This window comes from Hesperophylax consimilis, chromosome 16 (assembly GCF_061612785.1).
Source record: "Hesperophylax consimilis isolate HC1 chromosome 16, BYU_Hcon_1.0, whole genome shotgun sequence".
Taxonomy (NCBI): domain Eukaryota; kingdom Metazoa; phylum Arthropoda; class Insecta; order Trichoptera; family Limnephilidae; genus Hesperophylax; species Hesperophylax consimilis.
Window position 1 is genome coordinate 29,566,721 of NC_142851.1, and position 15,412 is coordinate 29,582,132.

Genomic DNA, 15,412 nt, shown 5'->3' on the forward strand with positions numbered 1-15,412 from the left:
TTGACATTTTGGGCAAAATCGACTTTTTGCACCAAGTTTCTGAGAAGTTTTTCTCATAAAAACATTTTCAAAAGTATATCCAACCTATATGAAAGTTTTCAGGTAATTATATAAAAACATTTTATTTATTTAACATAATTTCGGTCCTACTTAAAAACGCGGAGAAAATTTTATTTCATTAATAAATGACTGTGCATATGAAAACCTCACTATTTGAGAATTAAATTAGATACTGCCTTAAAATAATTATATATCATTAAAAAAATTGCCATCAATAACGGTAATACTAAATTGATAGATAATATTCTTAACAAAAAATATGAGAAAAAAATTATTAGATCTTACACACATACGAGTACTTGAAAATTCTAAGAAGCGCATAAAAATATTATTTATAAATAATCATATTTTTTATTCTAATAACAAATTTAAAAACTATATAAATTTGAAATAACACGAATAAGAGTGATATTTCAAGCAAATGAGAGGCTTATAAATTCATTTATGATGATTGTAACTTTATACAGGTAAATTTTAATATTAGAGTTACGGATCACCTTAGGTATTTGAATACTAATGATTATTCTGAATTTGCCAACCAAATTTTGGAAGCAAATCATTCCTTTGATATAAATAAAGAGTTAAGATTTTTACATACTAATTCAATGGCTGTATAATTTTAGAAATTAGAAAAAGGGTTAATAGTCGATTAAATATTATTGAAAACCAAATACAGTTTTAAATAGCCATTTCTTAAATTTATTTTCGCATTGATAATATTTAAAATTTACTTTTTGTTATTTATACATCTTAGTTAAATTATAATAGTTGCTATTTACATACATGTGAAAATTAACTATTTTGACATAACATTTTTATTATTATATAATCTATTTTTATAATAATAACTAATATATGTCTATACGTATCTTTTTTTAAATTCATTCATATTAATTATCCTGACGAAGAAGCCATTGGTTTTGGAACATGCATATTATTAATTAAAAGCGGTGAAAACAAAAAGTTTCATTTTTACATAATGACATAAAATAGTTCATGGAAAGATACAAAAGTTCATGCAAAATGGTGTCGTTGTCATATCTTCACTTTTAAGATGTCGTAAAAACCATTTTATCATTTTAGAAACAAGATACAACTACCTATTTTTGTATTTGAAATATAATTTAATACTTAAAAATTGCGATATTTTAATTACAAACATGAAAAAAGGTGACATTTTTTATCAAAACGTTGCTAAATTTTATAGAAATCAAAATAAAAAAACACGACCGTTTTATTTAAGGAACTCGCAAAAAACTGTCACCTTATTGTTTTTCTTATTCATACAAAACAAATTATAAAAAAATTTGAACTTGCCTTTATTTTCTAGGAAACAAAAACAAAAAACTGTAATGTTTAAAGCATTGCAGGAACATTTTAAAACCTTTATTTCTTCGATACATGGTTACCAACACGTGCATTGGGCATTTATGTTATAAAAACATCACTTTTAAGAAGTTCTTATAAAATATAGACAATAGAATTCAATTTAAATACTGGAAAAACCATTTTTACTTTATGACATAACATGAACGTAGATTTTACAAATGCTATTATAATAAAATGGCTTGTCTAAAACTGACGAAAAATAACACAATTAAGTAATAATACGTTTAATAAAACAAATATGATGGTAATTTAAGGACTTTATGGAATAAATGGGTGAAATCATATTTTTAAAACAGAACACAATAATGATTATTAATGCATACAAATCATCACCCATATTTGTAACTTCTGGTGTACCACAAGGGTCAAATGTTGGCCCCCTGCTGCCTTTCTAACATTCATTAATTACCTTGGTTTAAAATTAAATTATGATTATGCTTTTTGCCTACGATCTTAAATTTTTTCGTAAAATTAAGTCTATTTCTGTTCATCAACTGCTTCAAAATTACCTCGCCACACTCAATGACTGGTGTACTATCAATGATATACATAGAATTATAAGGGATTTAGCTTATGTTATTAATTATTCTATTATTAAAGATGTGTCTTCCATAAGAGATCTAGGAATCACTTTTGATTCTAAATACATATTTGATGTACATATTAATGACATTAAGTGCAACTCACTTAAAACTATGGGATTCATTCACTTTATATGTAAACCTTACAAAGACACACAATCTTTTTTATCCCTTTACAGTGCCTTAATTAGAAGTAAACTTGAATATGGAAGCACTATTTGGAATCCACATTACTGTAAATATGAAAACATTCTTGTATCGGTAAAAAAATGCTAAAATGGGAAAAATAAGTTTTAAGATGATATTGTTAATTCTGAATTTGAAATATGAGATAGACAAATATGACGTTTGATTAATAGGTCCAAATGTTTAAGTGGTTATGTCGCCTATCCCGGTATAACAAGAGGTCCTGTGTTCGATTCCAAGTTGATAACGTAATATTTTGATTGTCTGTGTCTTGTTAATGTTTAGATCAGATTTATTAACTCTTAACATTTGCATTTTCAAATGTTATGAGTTCTATCTGCCGCAGATATAATAAACAAAACAACAGGGTTCCATTTGCATTTTAAATTCGAGATCATTCGCTTACGACAATAAAATTCTTGTGCTATTTGCCTGAAGCCGAGAAAATAAACGAAAAATTTCATTAATGAAAAAGTGAACATGCAGAACTTATTGCAAATGAACAATCTTAAGATCGGCTTAACCATACCAACGTTGCATAGAATACAAAAATACAAGAATACAACAATACAAGAAAGAGCATACAAGAATCTGGTTAGAACAATGAAAATTACATTACAATATATTATTTTATTCACCTGATCATTAATTTTAAGTGAATATTTTATTCGGGTATCTAATTTTTAACCTCAATATCTTAGTTTCGCAGATATTACCGAGTTAGTGGTAGGGCGCGACACTTATTATATGTTTAAACGGGATAGGATGTGGAGGAAGACAATCCCAAATTGCCCTAATAATTGCTGAGAAACCGACCCCAACAGGAACTGGGATTTCCACTGGGGAGGTAAAGCAATTTATTTTGTCAGTAAAAATTATTTAAAATTCCGTTGATCTATTATTTTTCTACTCATTGGAATTTGATTGACTTGTTTTTATGTTCTCATCAGCGGTTACAAATTTAGGAATAGTTTATATTACAGAAGGATCATTAGCTATGTTGGCAGCCACCGAATTATCAAGAAATGATCCGTTATTTTCATCTTCACAGAAAATGGGACTAGCACTAATTGTTTCTCCGAAGTCTAAGGAGGCCCCAAGGTGTTCTCCGAGGTGGAGACCTCTTCTATCTCCGAGTGCATCAAGACCTTCCAGTTGCTGATGGTTCCCTATGGCAACAATACGGATCACATTGACAACTATAACGAAACTGTGAGTTTATTTTACGAAGTCTCTCTAACCTCTTTGATTTTATAAAGATGATAATCAATTTCAATCAATTGGATAAGACTTTTAGTAAGTTCAAGCTTGTAGTGGAAATGGCCTTGTCAGTTTGACCAGTCGGGACTTTTTAAAGATTAACCCCAATATCCAAAGCTTTTCGGATGTCGGGGTGTTCTTGCTATTCCTCCTCTCTGCTCTTATGAGACACACAAAATTGTACGACAATGTTTTGGACACTGTACGTGTAATGTTAGCTATCCTTAACATTGCCTAATAATGAAAACGAAGTGCAACACGGTTCATAACAACAATAACTCATCTTCTTTATTGGCTATTTTATAACTTAAGATTTATACTCCTCTTCGATTGGAAGCATTTGCTTGTGGATGGAAGAGGAGTATAAATGAATGATAAAAATGACAGTACAATCCATGGTTTGTAACTTTGTGACGTAATTTCACTGTTAATTGGTCATCACGATAGTGATATTAAGTTTTAAGATTAGGTTAAAATGACTTCTTAAATACTTAATTATTGTAAAGGTAATGTGAGGCACTATTTTGTATTAAATGTAATACAGTTTAAATCACCATCATAGGCAATATGATAATATCAACAGGTTTCAGAACTAATGGTACCTTCATCAGAATAATTGTATACTTTAGATTTAGATCCTGTTGAAGGAAATATTGGTTCTGAAATACGTGTATATGTTTTATAAAAAACTGTGACAAAAGCTAGTTCTTCCATTATTATTTATTTTTATATTACCCCGTTTGTTGCTAAAGTTGTTGCATTATGATATTTGGTATGTTCGTACAATAAACACAATTTTGCTTGGACAGGTCCCCATCGGTCAAGTTGCTATTACCGCTCTTGCCCAGAGGTACGGCACTCTTGCGGAAACGTCGCTGAAATTATCTGTAAGCATAATTTATGATCTGATATTAAACTTCACTGGCAGCCGCTAATGAAATGATTGAAACGACAAACGTTTCTTATTATAGAAATTACCTTTGCCAAAACTAACACAAACAAACTTATTCCTAAGACAAAAGTTTGACTGATGACATATCCTAATATATTTCTTTGAGATTGGGATGCATGTTTTCGCATTGTCTACATTGTCTAGTTCTCACATATTTTGTTGGTTCAAGACCCGGTTAGTGGTGGCAGTATCGACTGGGTCAAGCAAGAGTTCGGCCTCCCCTAGTCTACGTATACGAGCTCCGTGATACAGGAAAAGACGGCTTCATCCTTCCCCCTGATCAAATCCTGCCAACAGTCTGAAGGTTGTCGACTCCATCATCGCTATGATCCGGGAGGCAGCCAGAAGGGGAATTATAACCTAAGTATATTTAAGGCTGGCCGCATACATACGTTTTCCGTATTCGATTTCCGAATTCGTTTTCCGTATTCGGAAATCCACATCCGAATGCACGGAATCAGTAGAAAATACATTAACTGCCTCACACGTTCGTTTTAGTTCCGAACGGAACAAATTCCTTACGCACGTTCCGAATGCGAGCCGGCGCGTTCGGAGAAACCGAATGGAAAAAACCTAATGACGTCATGCGGAACGCAGCTATTGCATACAGTTTGTTTGTGCCGACGCAAACGTTCGGAAATTTCTGTTCAGTAATTCAGTGTTGCCAACGGATCTTGACCTAATATCGCCGTTTCTCATACATAAGGTAGCGTAAAGTAGCCGAATTTGCTGTTAGGTGGGACATGTGATGACATTGATGTTTTTACGTGAAAATAAAAAATTTCGTGGGGGGGGGGGGGTGGCTAGAGAATTTCAAAAAAATAAAATTTGTCCTCAGAGGACATGGGACATGTTTAAAATTGATGTTTTTGAAGTAGCTTAATAGCTTAATTGGCGACCAGTCGCCTTTTAGATTTTTTCGGCGCCGATTCTCGCTCTGAGTAGCCTAAATGGCGATATATCGCCCTTGTTGGCAACACTGGTACTGACGTTTATACATTCCGAATGAAGAAAAACGAACGTTTGCGCTAGTCTCACGGAATTCCGAATACGGAAAACGAATTCGGAAATCGAATACGGAAAACGTATGTATGCGGCCAGCCTAAAGCCTTAAACTTAATTAATTAAATAGATTTACCTACATTGTGATATTAATGAGAATCTGTGAATAATAACTGTAATATATCTTTTGTGTCATCTATTTTCTTCATTTAACTGCTCGGAAAGATTATCCTTCAATTATGCTTGTATATTATTTAAAATATCTACCTTCTGGTAGTAGGCCTAAATAAATAAATTTTCTTCTCAAGTCTCGAATTTTTTGCTTTGGTTGCTAAAAATCTACCTAAATGTCAAACTTAATAAAAATGATTAGTTAATTTGTATGGAGACATTTTTGTAAAAAAATCAACCCACGTTATGAACTATTAACTTAAAAGCATTATTTTCAGCCAAATTTTGTTTGTAAATATTTTAAAAATTGTATTTAAATATATGATCATTTTTGAATCTCCACAAAGCAATAGCAAATAAATTGATTGGACCGTTTAAAAAATTAAAATAAATTACCAATCCTTGAAATCTTATATTATTTGATTTTTTTATTTATGGCAAGAATTCAGATAGAGTTTCTAACATTTAAATGGATATTTTAAGCATATTACGGAGGTCTGGTTAAAATAACTTTATTTGGTCTAGAAATTCCAGAAAAAAGCAGTGAATTTTCGTGATCTCGTCGGAAAGATGGTTTGGGTATGTAGAGTGAATGAACGAAGAAAGGAGTGAAAGGAGTACATATTACGCAAATGTGAATAGAAGACATGGCACGATCAAGTGAATCAGATACTTGAGTCGGGCCATGTCAAGAGTCAGAATAATAGAAGAGTATGTATGAGACGATGTATGTATTGAAGGAGTGTGTGCTAAGTCCGAGTTGTTTGGCGGTCCGTCCTCCATACCTACCACTGCGGGGAAACGGCGTGATGGTTAGTTAGTTACTTTAGTTAGGTAACCGTTTAAGATTGTTTCTGTTTCAGTTAGTTATCGTACAAACATATTATCTGCTTGATAGTAAAGATATATGTATACGCATGACCCTATAACATCTCTGAATGATGCAATACTAATTTTAATGATAATGATTCGAGTTTTATCAGTTTTCTGCAGACAGAAGTTATCACAATCCTTTTGTGTCAAATCGATAAATCTTTTAAATGATTTTTCGCTATGGCAATCAACATTTATAGCTTAAGATAATTATTTATGCCATTGCTCGGCAATCAAGATAGTATTCAGAAAATCCTTTAGTCCGATAAGATTCGCCGGGTGCTGAGCCTATAAAAGAACAGGTTTAATTTGTTGTTGATCTATAAGGTTTACATCTCAGTCATGGTAAGTTGTAAAACTGTGTTATACCTCAAAATTATTAGCTTACATCGTTTTTTCTAGTTTTTTCAAAATCTTAAAAATGCCTATTTTTCATATACCCTTAATATAATGTAATTTAGTCTCTACTCCTATGAGATTTCTCATATACTGTTTGTTGCAGAGCTAATTGGATCTATGTATCTTTTTCTTCGACAGTAGCCCAGTATTAAAGCGAGTTATCTTGGTGTCACAGTTTACTTCCCATAAGACATGGGGTGTTTCATCCTCTTCATATTTTTACACATTTTAGTGCATTCTCCTACTTTTTACATGTCGTACATCACATGTATCCGCAGTGTCCTGTTTATATTCCTAAGAACTCCCTTTGAGCACCGAAACCATACCGACTAGTTTCCTGTATGAGCACAAAGTTATTTCTCGAAATAAACTCAAGAAAAGTATACTTTGATAAAAAAATAGATTTCTTTCGTTCTAAATTTTTCGTTTAAAAAATTAAGGATATATTTGATATCCTTGGTTGTTTGTAGCCCCAAATGTATAAATTTAACATGTCAGCAGTTTATTTTAACAATTCAATTCAATATTTTAATTTTAGGTGAAGATCGTATTATTACTGGTGCTGAGCGCCGTGTGCCTCGCTGCCAGCGAGACCTACGAGGGCTACAAGGTCTACAGGATGTACCCCAAGACAGAGGAGCAGAAGACCTTCCTCCGCAGCCTCGAGGAAAGCGATGAGCTGGACTTCTGGGCAGCGGTCAAGAAGATTGACACCCCAGTCGACGTCATGGTAAAGCCAAAGGACCAGCAGAAGTTCGTCATGGCCATGCAGGGAAGTGGCATGGAGCCAGAGGTCTTCATTGATGATGTTCAAGAGTAAGTTGGATCTTTTTAAATTAATTTTAGGATTTTAACAAAAAAACAAACTATCTTACCATCACACTATTTCCCGGAATTGAACGGTACTCAATAATGTGTTTTATGCACACACTCCCTGCTTCAACTAATTTTTAAAGTATTGCGCATCGTCTCGAGTATTTGATTCATTGATCGCCGCACATCTTTTTCGGGAACCTCCGATTTGTAACCTTATATACTTGAGCATCATAATATTGATTTACTACTGATTTTTCCGTAATTTTAAAATTTTTAGGTTGTTAATCTTATGTTTTGTTACAGAAAAATAAAGCCCGAGCACGTTGGACGTTTTGATGCCCGTGCTGGTATGACATGGACCGCGTACTACCGCATCGCTGACATCTACTCCTGGTTGGACGAGCTCGCAGCCGCCAACTCCAAGGCATCAGTCGTCATCGGAGGATCTACCTACGAGGGTCGTCAAATCAAGGGTCTGAAGATCAACAACGGAGCCGGCAAGAAGGCAGTGTTCCTCGAAGGAGGCATCCACGCTAGGGAATGGATTTCAACTGCCACCGTCACCTACTTGGCCAACGAGATCTTGACCAGCACTGACCCCGCCTTCAAGCAGATTGCTGACAGTTTTAACTGGTATATCTTCCCCTCGGCCAACCCTGATGGTTATGAATATACCCACACCACCGTAAGTAATAATAACTGATCTTAATCATGTCATCACGTCAAAACATCCCAGGGTAGGTTTTGATTTCCTCTAAAAATGCTTTCTGGTGGCTGAGGTCCTAAGTTATTCCCTTCCAGTTGTTGGGTTTTACCATCCTGCTCCAATCTTTTTTCACGCAGTCAGTACATCTCTCTCCACATGCATTTTGGGCTATTCTGCTGACGATGATCTTTGTCATCTGCTATGCTTTCCACATTGCATTCAACGCGAACATGTTGCGTTTTATGCCCATTAGCTCTTTCTAATCTTATTGTCATTTCTTCATCTTTTCATTATAATTATTTTGTAATTTAAGAAATCAATAATATTTTATATTTAGATTTAATCATTCATGAGAGTAAATTTTATTGTCTTCGTGTCTAGTCTTTAAAAAATTTCAAACATTATTTTAAGTTAGCATAACAGCCATTAATGTATATTATTTGGTTGTTTGTCAGCAGTGGTGTAAAATTTACAACACATTCACTGGTAATGGGAATATTGTTTAGTTTTTTTTAATGTAAAACGTTTATGTACCCACTTATGCATATTAAATAATAAAAAATAAAAAAAACTCTTCAAGCGATATTCGTTTTCACACAAAAAAAATGATTTGGGTGTTTTTTCCTAATGTCTCACATTTTTATTTTATATTAATGTATATCTTGAATTAATGTTCTTTTCATAATACAAAAATTATTTATCTCTTAAGTCAATAAATTTTACGTAAGCGTGGCGATGCTAATATAATTAGTTACATAAAATCTAATTTGGTTTAATCCGGATCGAGGAGTTTTGTCTTATCTGAAAAGTAGGTAATCTGTTAGCTTTGTCTTGTTTCTGATATCAATTCATTTATGCTATCCTAATATTTAATGAAGTCTTATCAAAAAATCGGCATTACATTTCTTAATCATATTTATTTTGATCGATAGCCATAAATCAATAGCAAATATTATTAAATTGTACACAAGTTGTACCTAGATGTGAAGAAAATATTAAATATTGAACACAATGGCTGTCGCCCATTTTTTTTAAATTATTTAAAAAAAATATATTTATTGAACGTCCGTAGGGTTTTTAAAAACATAACACTTAATTATTGGAGACAATATTAGCGATTTCTAAACGAAAATCTGAAACAGAAAGGATACGGTCACATCTAGGACTCGAACCCAGGACCCTTGTCTTGCCGGGACACCGCTCTACCACTGAGTTAATGGGACCCTATCCCCCTCGGTCACTTTTTAACTGAATCATACTTCGGATAAGAACGACCAACATTGTCTTCATTTTTACATGAAATATCGCTAATATATATTCTTCAATAATTAAAAATTACAATTTGAGGTTTACTCAATAAAGTTATTCCGAAAAATAAACATAATGCTTGTCGAAAATTTATAAATATAATATAGAAACATATCAGTTATATTCACAACTAATTATTTTTGCTTTAATGTAGGACGGGCTTTAAATATATCGAAAAGGTCTGTATATTTATTGTATTGGCAGTTCGGTGAAATCGCGCTAGTGGGTATCAATATTGAGACACTATCTAGGAAACACATCAATTCATTGGAAAGTTGTGATTATTTAAAAATCTAGACGCTATCTAGGTTACAAATCAATTCATTAGAAAGTTGTGATTATTTAAAAAAGTAGTTGCCAAAAATATGGGAAAAATTAGTTGCAAAATTATATTGCTATTTCCGAATTTGAAATATGATTTCGACAAATATGACTTTTAATAACTAGGTTCCAATGGTAGTGTGGTTAAGACGTTGTCCCGATAAGAAAAGAGATCCTGGGTTCCCATTTCGTTTCATATTTGTTTAGATTTATTAGTTTTATCTTCTTCTTCTTCAATGATAACTTAATTTTTAGAAGAACAACGTTGCATTTGAAAATGTTATGTTTTATATCTAGCAGAGATTTAAAAAACATAACAACATTAAAATCTTAAATTCTTCTTTAGTGCGAGGTTAAATTAATCTGCTCTCCTCATTTTAAAATCCACTCTAATGCCAATGAAAAATATCAGCAAAAATTACAACAACAAAATCAGGAATACGCGTTACGCGCTTGTACACACTTGTACACCTATATTGAATGCAGTTGGCAATACTGAAAAATTGTAGATTTATTCAACTGCACGGAATAATGTTACAAAAAGGCTATAATAACATATCTTAATAATTAATGTTAGCGTAGCACCATTCTTCTAAATGGGTTCGATATAATATAAATATCAAATTTTATTTCATGATTACTTGTCCACTATATTATTACGATTATCACATGTGTTTTGTATGATATTTCTTTGATTATATTATAAATGTTATGAAATAGTAACAATATATTTTTTAAACAGTCCAGATTGTGGAGGAAGACAAGAACTAACTACTCCGCCCTCTGCAAGGGAGCAGACCCAAACAGGAATTGGGCTTCTCACTGGATGGGTAATTATACAATTTTATAAGCGATAAGTCGCGTACTCACCTGCGAGCTGTAACCGTAACCATCACCGTTACCAAAACTTATAGTGTCCTAAATAAACCACTCACTATAGTGTGTAGCTGGCTCAGTTTTTTTTCAACTTGAGGATTTAAAAAAAAAATCGCAAGTTGCGCCACAATACGAAGTATGTCAAAAAATACAAATAAATAGAAGTATATCTGTGTGTAAGGATAGAATGGCCAACCTTATGATTCCAGAGATAGCCTCATTTTTAGTGTCAGTGCCATACAATTTTTTCTTAAAAAAATGATAACTCCTTCATTTGTTCACGCAATTGCTTCATACGAAATTTTATAGCATAGTAATGATCAGCAGAATATATTTCTAGCCAAAAAAAATACCCTTGAAAATTCAAGTCTCTATGTCTATGAAAGGCGATTTTCAGCCCACTGTGCGACGGCCGGGAATCGAAGCGCGCTCTCCGCCGAATCGCCATTACGGTAACAATCAAAGATATTAGAAGAACGAGATATGCTATGTTGTCCGTCGGACCGTAGGCGGAGTACTATCTAATTAGGGTACTTTGAACGGTATCGGGACGTGTACGCACAGAAATCTGTTCTATGTATTAGTGCGGATACCTTAGCGTAAGCGAAGGTGTGCAGTAGTATTGGTGAACAAAACCGGCGACACTGGGCAAAACAATTCCACACAGTATGAACTGCTCATAGCACATCTCGTTCTTCTAATATCTTTGGTAACAATGGTGTGGACATCGCGTACACACTAGAGCCTGGTTACTGTAACTTTACTTAAAGCTCGCAGATGAGTACGCGGCTTTATACCATCTTCAGATTCAATCATAGATTTTTCTTTATCTCATTTTGACTAATGGTCTTTCGATCTCCGTGTCAAAAAAACGTCTTCTTTAACTTCCAGAATAACTCCGATAGTCCGTGGTAGCTATTGAAGTTGTATACTATATTAAAGTTGAAAGAAATACGAGGTTAAGACACAGGTTAAGGATTTACAAATGAACCAGAGTGATTTACTGGGAATTACAACATCAACCAAAGGAGAGAGCATAAATTTAATTCTAAGGAAAGTTTTTCTTTACTGTTTGACTTTTATATATATTTATATGCCATTGATTAGAACTATAACAACAATTTTAAACGGATTACGTTAAAAATAATATTTTTGAAGAATGGATTAAATGGTAGGTAAACTCTAATGTTTCAATCGTGCGGCCGAATCTTTCAGTAATTTCTTACTTGTAATGATTGATATTCGCAAGTCGATTCCAACTGAAAAAAGGGTTCTGATAAGAAGGGTAACAATAGATAATAATTGAAACAATGAAAAATTTTGAATGAACTGTCTTCTTCTCGGGCTCCACGGCCTCTAAAAGTGGCGGAACCAATGAAATGCAGCTTATTTGAGGACTTTGGGGGATGAGTCTGCAAATGATAATGCAAAATAAAAAATAAAAATTTGACAATTTAAACTTTTTAAAGTTAGATTGTTTGGGAAAATAGTTATTCTTCTATAGAAAAAACATTTTTGTATGGGAAAATAATCACTGGAATTTCGAAAAAAGTTATTTCTTTAAAGTAAAAGTAATGTAAAGTTTTTTACTTCTACCACCATGTAGAATCACAATAATCCAGGATTTTATGTTGTTACTGATTTCAAGTTTATCTCTATAGAACAGGGATCCAGCAGCACTTGCACCTCTGAGACCTACGCCGGACCCAGAGCCTTCTCCGAGGTAGAGACTGCTTCCCTTTCCGCGTACATCAGGACCATTTCCTCCGAGCTGGTCGGCTACATCGACTTCCACTCCTACTCCCAGCTCCTGATGGTGCCCTATGGACACACAACGAACAAGCTTGAGAACTACAGCGAAACTGTGAGTGTATTTCTATGACATTTACCAATAATTAGGCACTACCCGATCATCAATCGTATTTTAGATTGTTTTTTAATGATTTGATGTAATCGAAACAAACAATGAGGCTTTTTCTCACTCTTTCTTAGTTAAGGCGATACAATACTCCAATAACGGGGTTTTGCTCTAGGCTCACAATTTAATTAATTCCGACGAATTGGCAATTACAGTACCATTTTTTAGATCGTTGCCCACGATAAAAGTGATTTGTATTTCAGATAAAAAAAATAGTACCTTAACATTGTAATATTTTATGCAAAACGGTTTGAAACATTAAAAAAATAAATAAAATTAGCAGTAAAAACCTGATTTTCATTTTTCTAGACGACGAGGTATTATATTCATTTATGTTTTGGTTACTATGCCGTGTTGCGCTACCTCCTTCTTTAGCCAACATTTCGGACAGCATTTCAGTGTTCATCATCAGGGCAGATGACGATTATAGTAATTATATTCTTAATTCAAGTTGCCTGTTTACCGATTTCAGAAAATTTATGTTTCTTATAGAGTTTTGTCGCATTATGATGTTTCGCAGTGGCGTAGCTATAATAGCTCTTAAGTGGGAAGGGTTGGGGAGGGGAAGGAAGAAGGGGGTTTTAAACCCCCTAAACCCCACCCTTATACAACTGGCTGTTTCGGATAGTAACTACCTTTTTTTCTTGCCAGGTTGCCATCGGTCAAGTAGCCATCGCCGCTCTCGCCCGTAGGTACGGTACCAAGTACTCCCCATGCGGAAACATCGCTGAAGTCATCTGTAAGTATTATTTATGATTTTATATTAAACTTCAGCTGCATCCACTTTGTGTGCAGTATTGGACATTTGACTTCCCCTGGATTCGTGACTCATCCCTGTCAGCAGTTGTAAGACCATTATCTCATTGTTCTGACAGGATTCCTGCTTCTGTTAAGGTCTCGAACGCTTTCCTCGCCTTACAAGTATATCTATATTATCATTGTTTTTTTCACCTCTTACTGATGACTAGAGTCCGGAAAAACAGCATTCCACTTTTTTTGCACTTTAATAATTTTTCATAAAATGTTCATTTACGCGATCGTTTTCCAAGGTATATGTCCAATCCAATACGCATTCCAGTTTACAAAGACAAATTTCCAAATCTTCCGTTACCTCCACAACTTTTTGAGTCACAGGGAAAACACTCAAAAGATATTTAAAAAAGTTACAGTACAGTACAGTACAAGTAGTGACTTAAAAAAACATTTAATACCTATTTCCAAAAGCAGATTTTTCGTTTGCATCTATAATACTAAGCTCAAAAAGTACATATGTTTCGTAAGTAGAGTCATTTACTCTAATAAATTGGTTCATAATAAAGCCTGGGCCGGGTAAGTTATTGTAAGCATTTTTTTACATTTGGAAAATTTTTATTGGTTTCTGAAAATTTAGAAACAAAATCAATTGAAAAAACATGAATATTATGTTTCTGTTATATCAGAAAATAATCTTGATAGAAGTTTCATATTTTTTAAACACATTGCGATTTCCCTCGTCAAAACTTCAATATCACCTAAAGAATTTCATAAGTAATTATTCCTAATATTAAAATCATTTAATGAAAAGAAAATTAAAATTCTTATCATTTGTGCAAATCTAACATTTTTGATATTTCTTACATTTTTTGTTACGTTTTGGTAAATTTAAATGAGCATATTTTTGATATTTTCCTTGAACTTTGATGACAAATCTTCTTTGTTTCCTTTGAGATTGGGGCAAATATGTCTGCATTGTCCAGTATTGAGATATTTTGTTGGTTTCAGACGCGGCTAGCGGTGGCAGCCTCGACTGGGTCAAGCAGGAGTTCAAGACTCCCCTGGTCTACGTATACGAGCTCCGCGACCTCGGAGCCAACGGCTTCGTCCTGCCCCCCGCGCAAATCCTGCCTAACAATCTGGAGGTTGTCGACTCACTCATCGCTATGTTCCAGGAGGCTGCCAGGAGGGGAATCGTCACCCTGGTTTAATCGAATTAAACATCACATCTAGACTTTTTTGTGTTTTCCTACAGCTAATGTCAGCTTGCTGTTCAAATTGTAAATAAATATTTTAATCAACAAAAATACTTATTATTCTTTGTTAAAGTATATACATGATCTATTTTCTTCAATTAACAACACAGATAGAATAATCTGGATATTTTTTTTTCTAATAATACATATTAATAGAAGTAAGCAAGAACATCAGAAAGAAAATTGCACAGTAATAACAAAGTATATAAACCAACCGTCCAATAACGGTGTACAAGAGTATGTTATTTCAAATGATCTGCATATGGGTCAGTATATAGCTGTTAATTAATACCTCCCTAATTGAGAATAACTGGTGTTTAAGGAGGAAATAATACCAGTATTTTTATAAAATTTTCCGGTGAGTAAAAAAATACCGGTAGCAGAACTAATATATTCTTGGTCTAAATTTGGAACAAGCAATTTAAAAAAAGTTTATTGCCAACGTGAAGATAGACAGTTAAAATCCGTTTATCATGGAATCTTCAAAAGTCAAAAAATATTTATCAAACCATAAGGAAAAAGGCACTGAAAGTTAAATGGATGCTTTAAAACACAAGCTCATGATGGACTAGAAGTTACAACATA

General features: G+C 33.4%; 1 protein-coding gene across 1 annotated transcript; it reads left to right on the top strand.

The window, feature by feature from the left end:
* The first annotated feature begins 6,171 nt into the window (after positions 1-6,171).
* Positions 6,172-14,868, top strand: LOC149417017 (zinc carboxypeptidase-like). The gene is made up of 8 exons (XM_089641364.1): positions 6,172-6,180; positions 6,802-6,819; positions 7,412-7,689; positions 7,993-8,374; positions 10,767-10,854; positions 12,562-12,764; positions 13,470-13,557; positions 14,580-14,868. The coding sequence occupies exons 1-8, from the start codon at positions 6,172-6,174 to the stop codon at positions 14,780-14,782; spliced, it is 1,269 nt and encodes a 422-aa protein (XP_089497490.1). The 3' UTR covers positions 14,783-14,868.
* Positions 14,869-15,412: the final 544 nt, after the last annotated feature.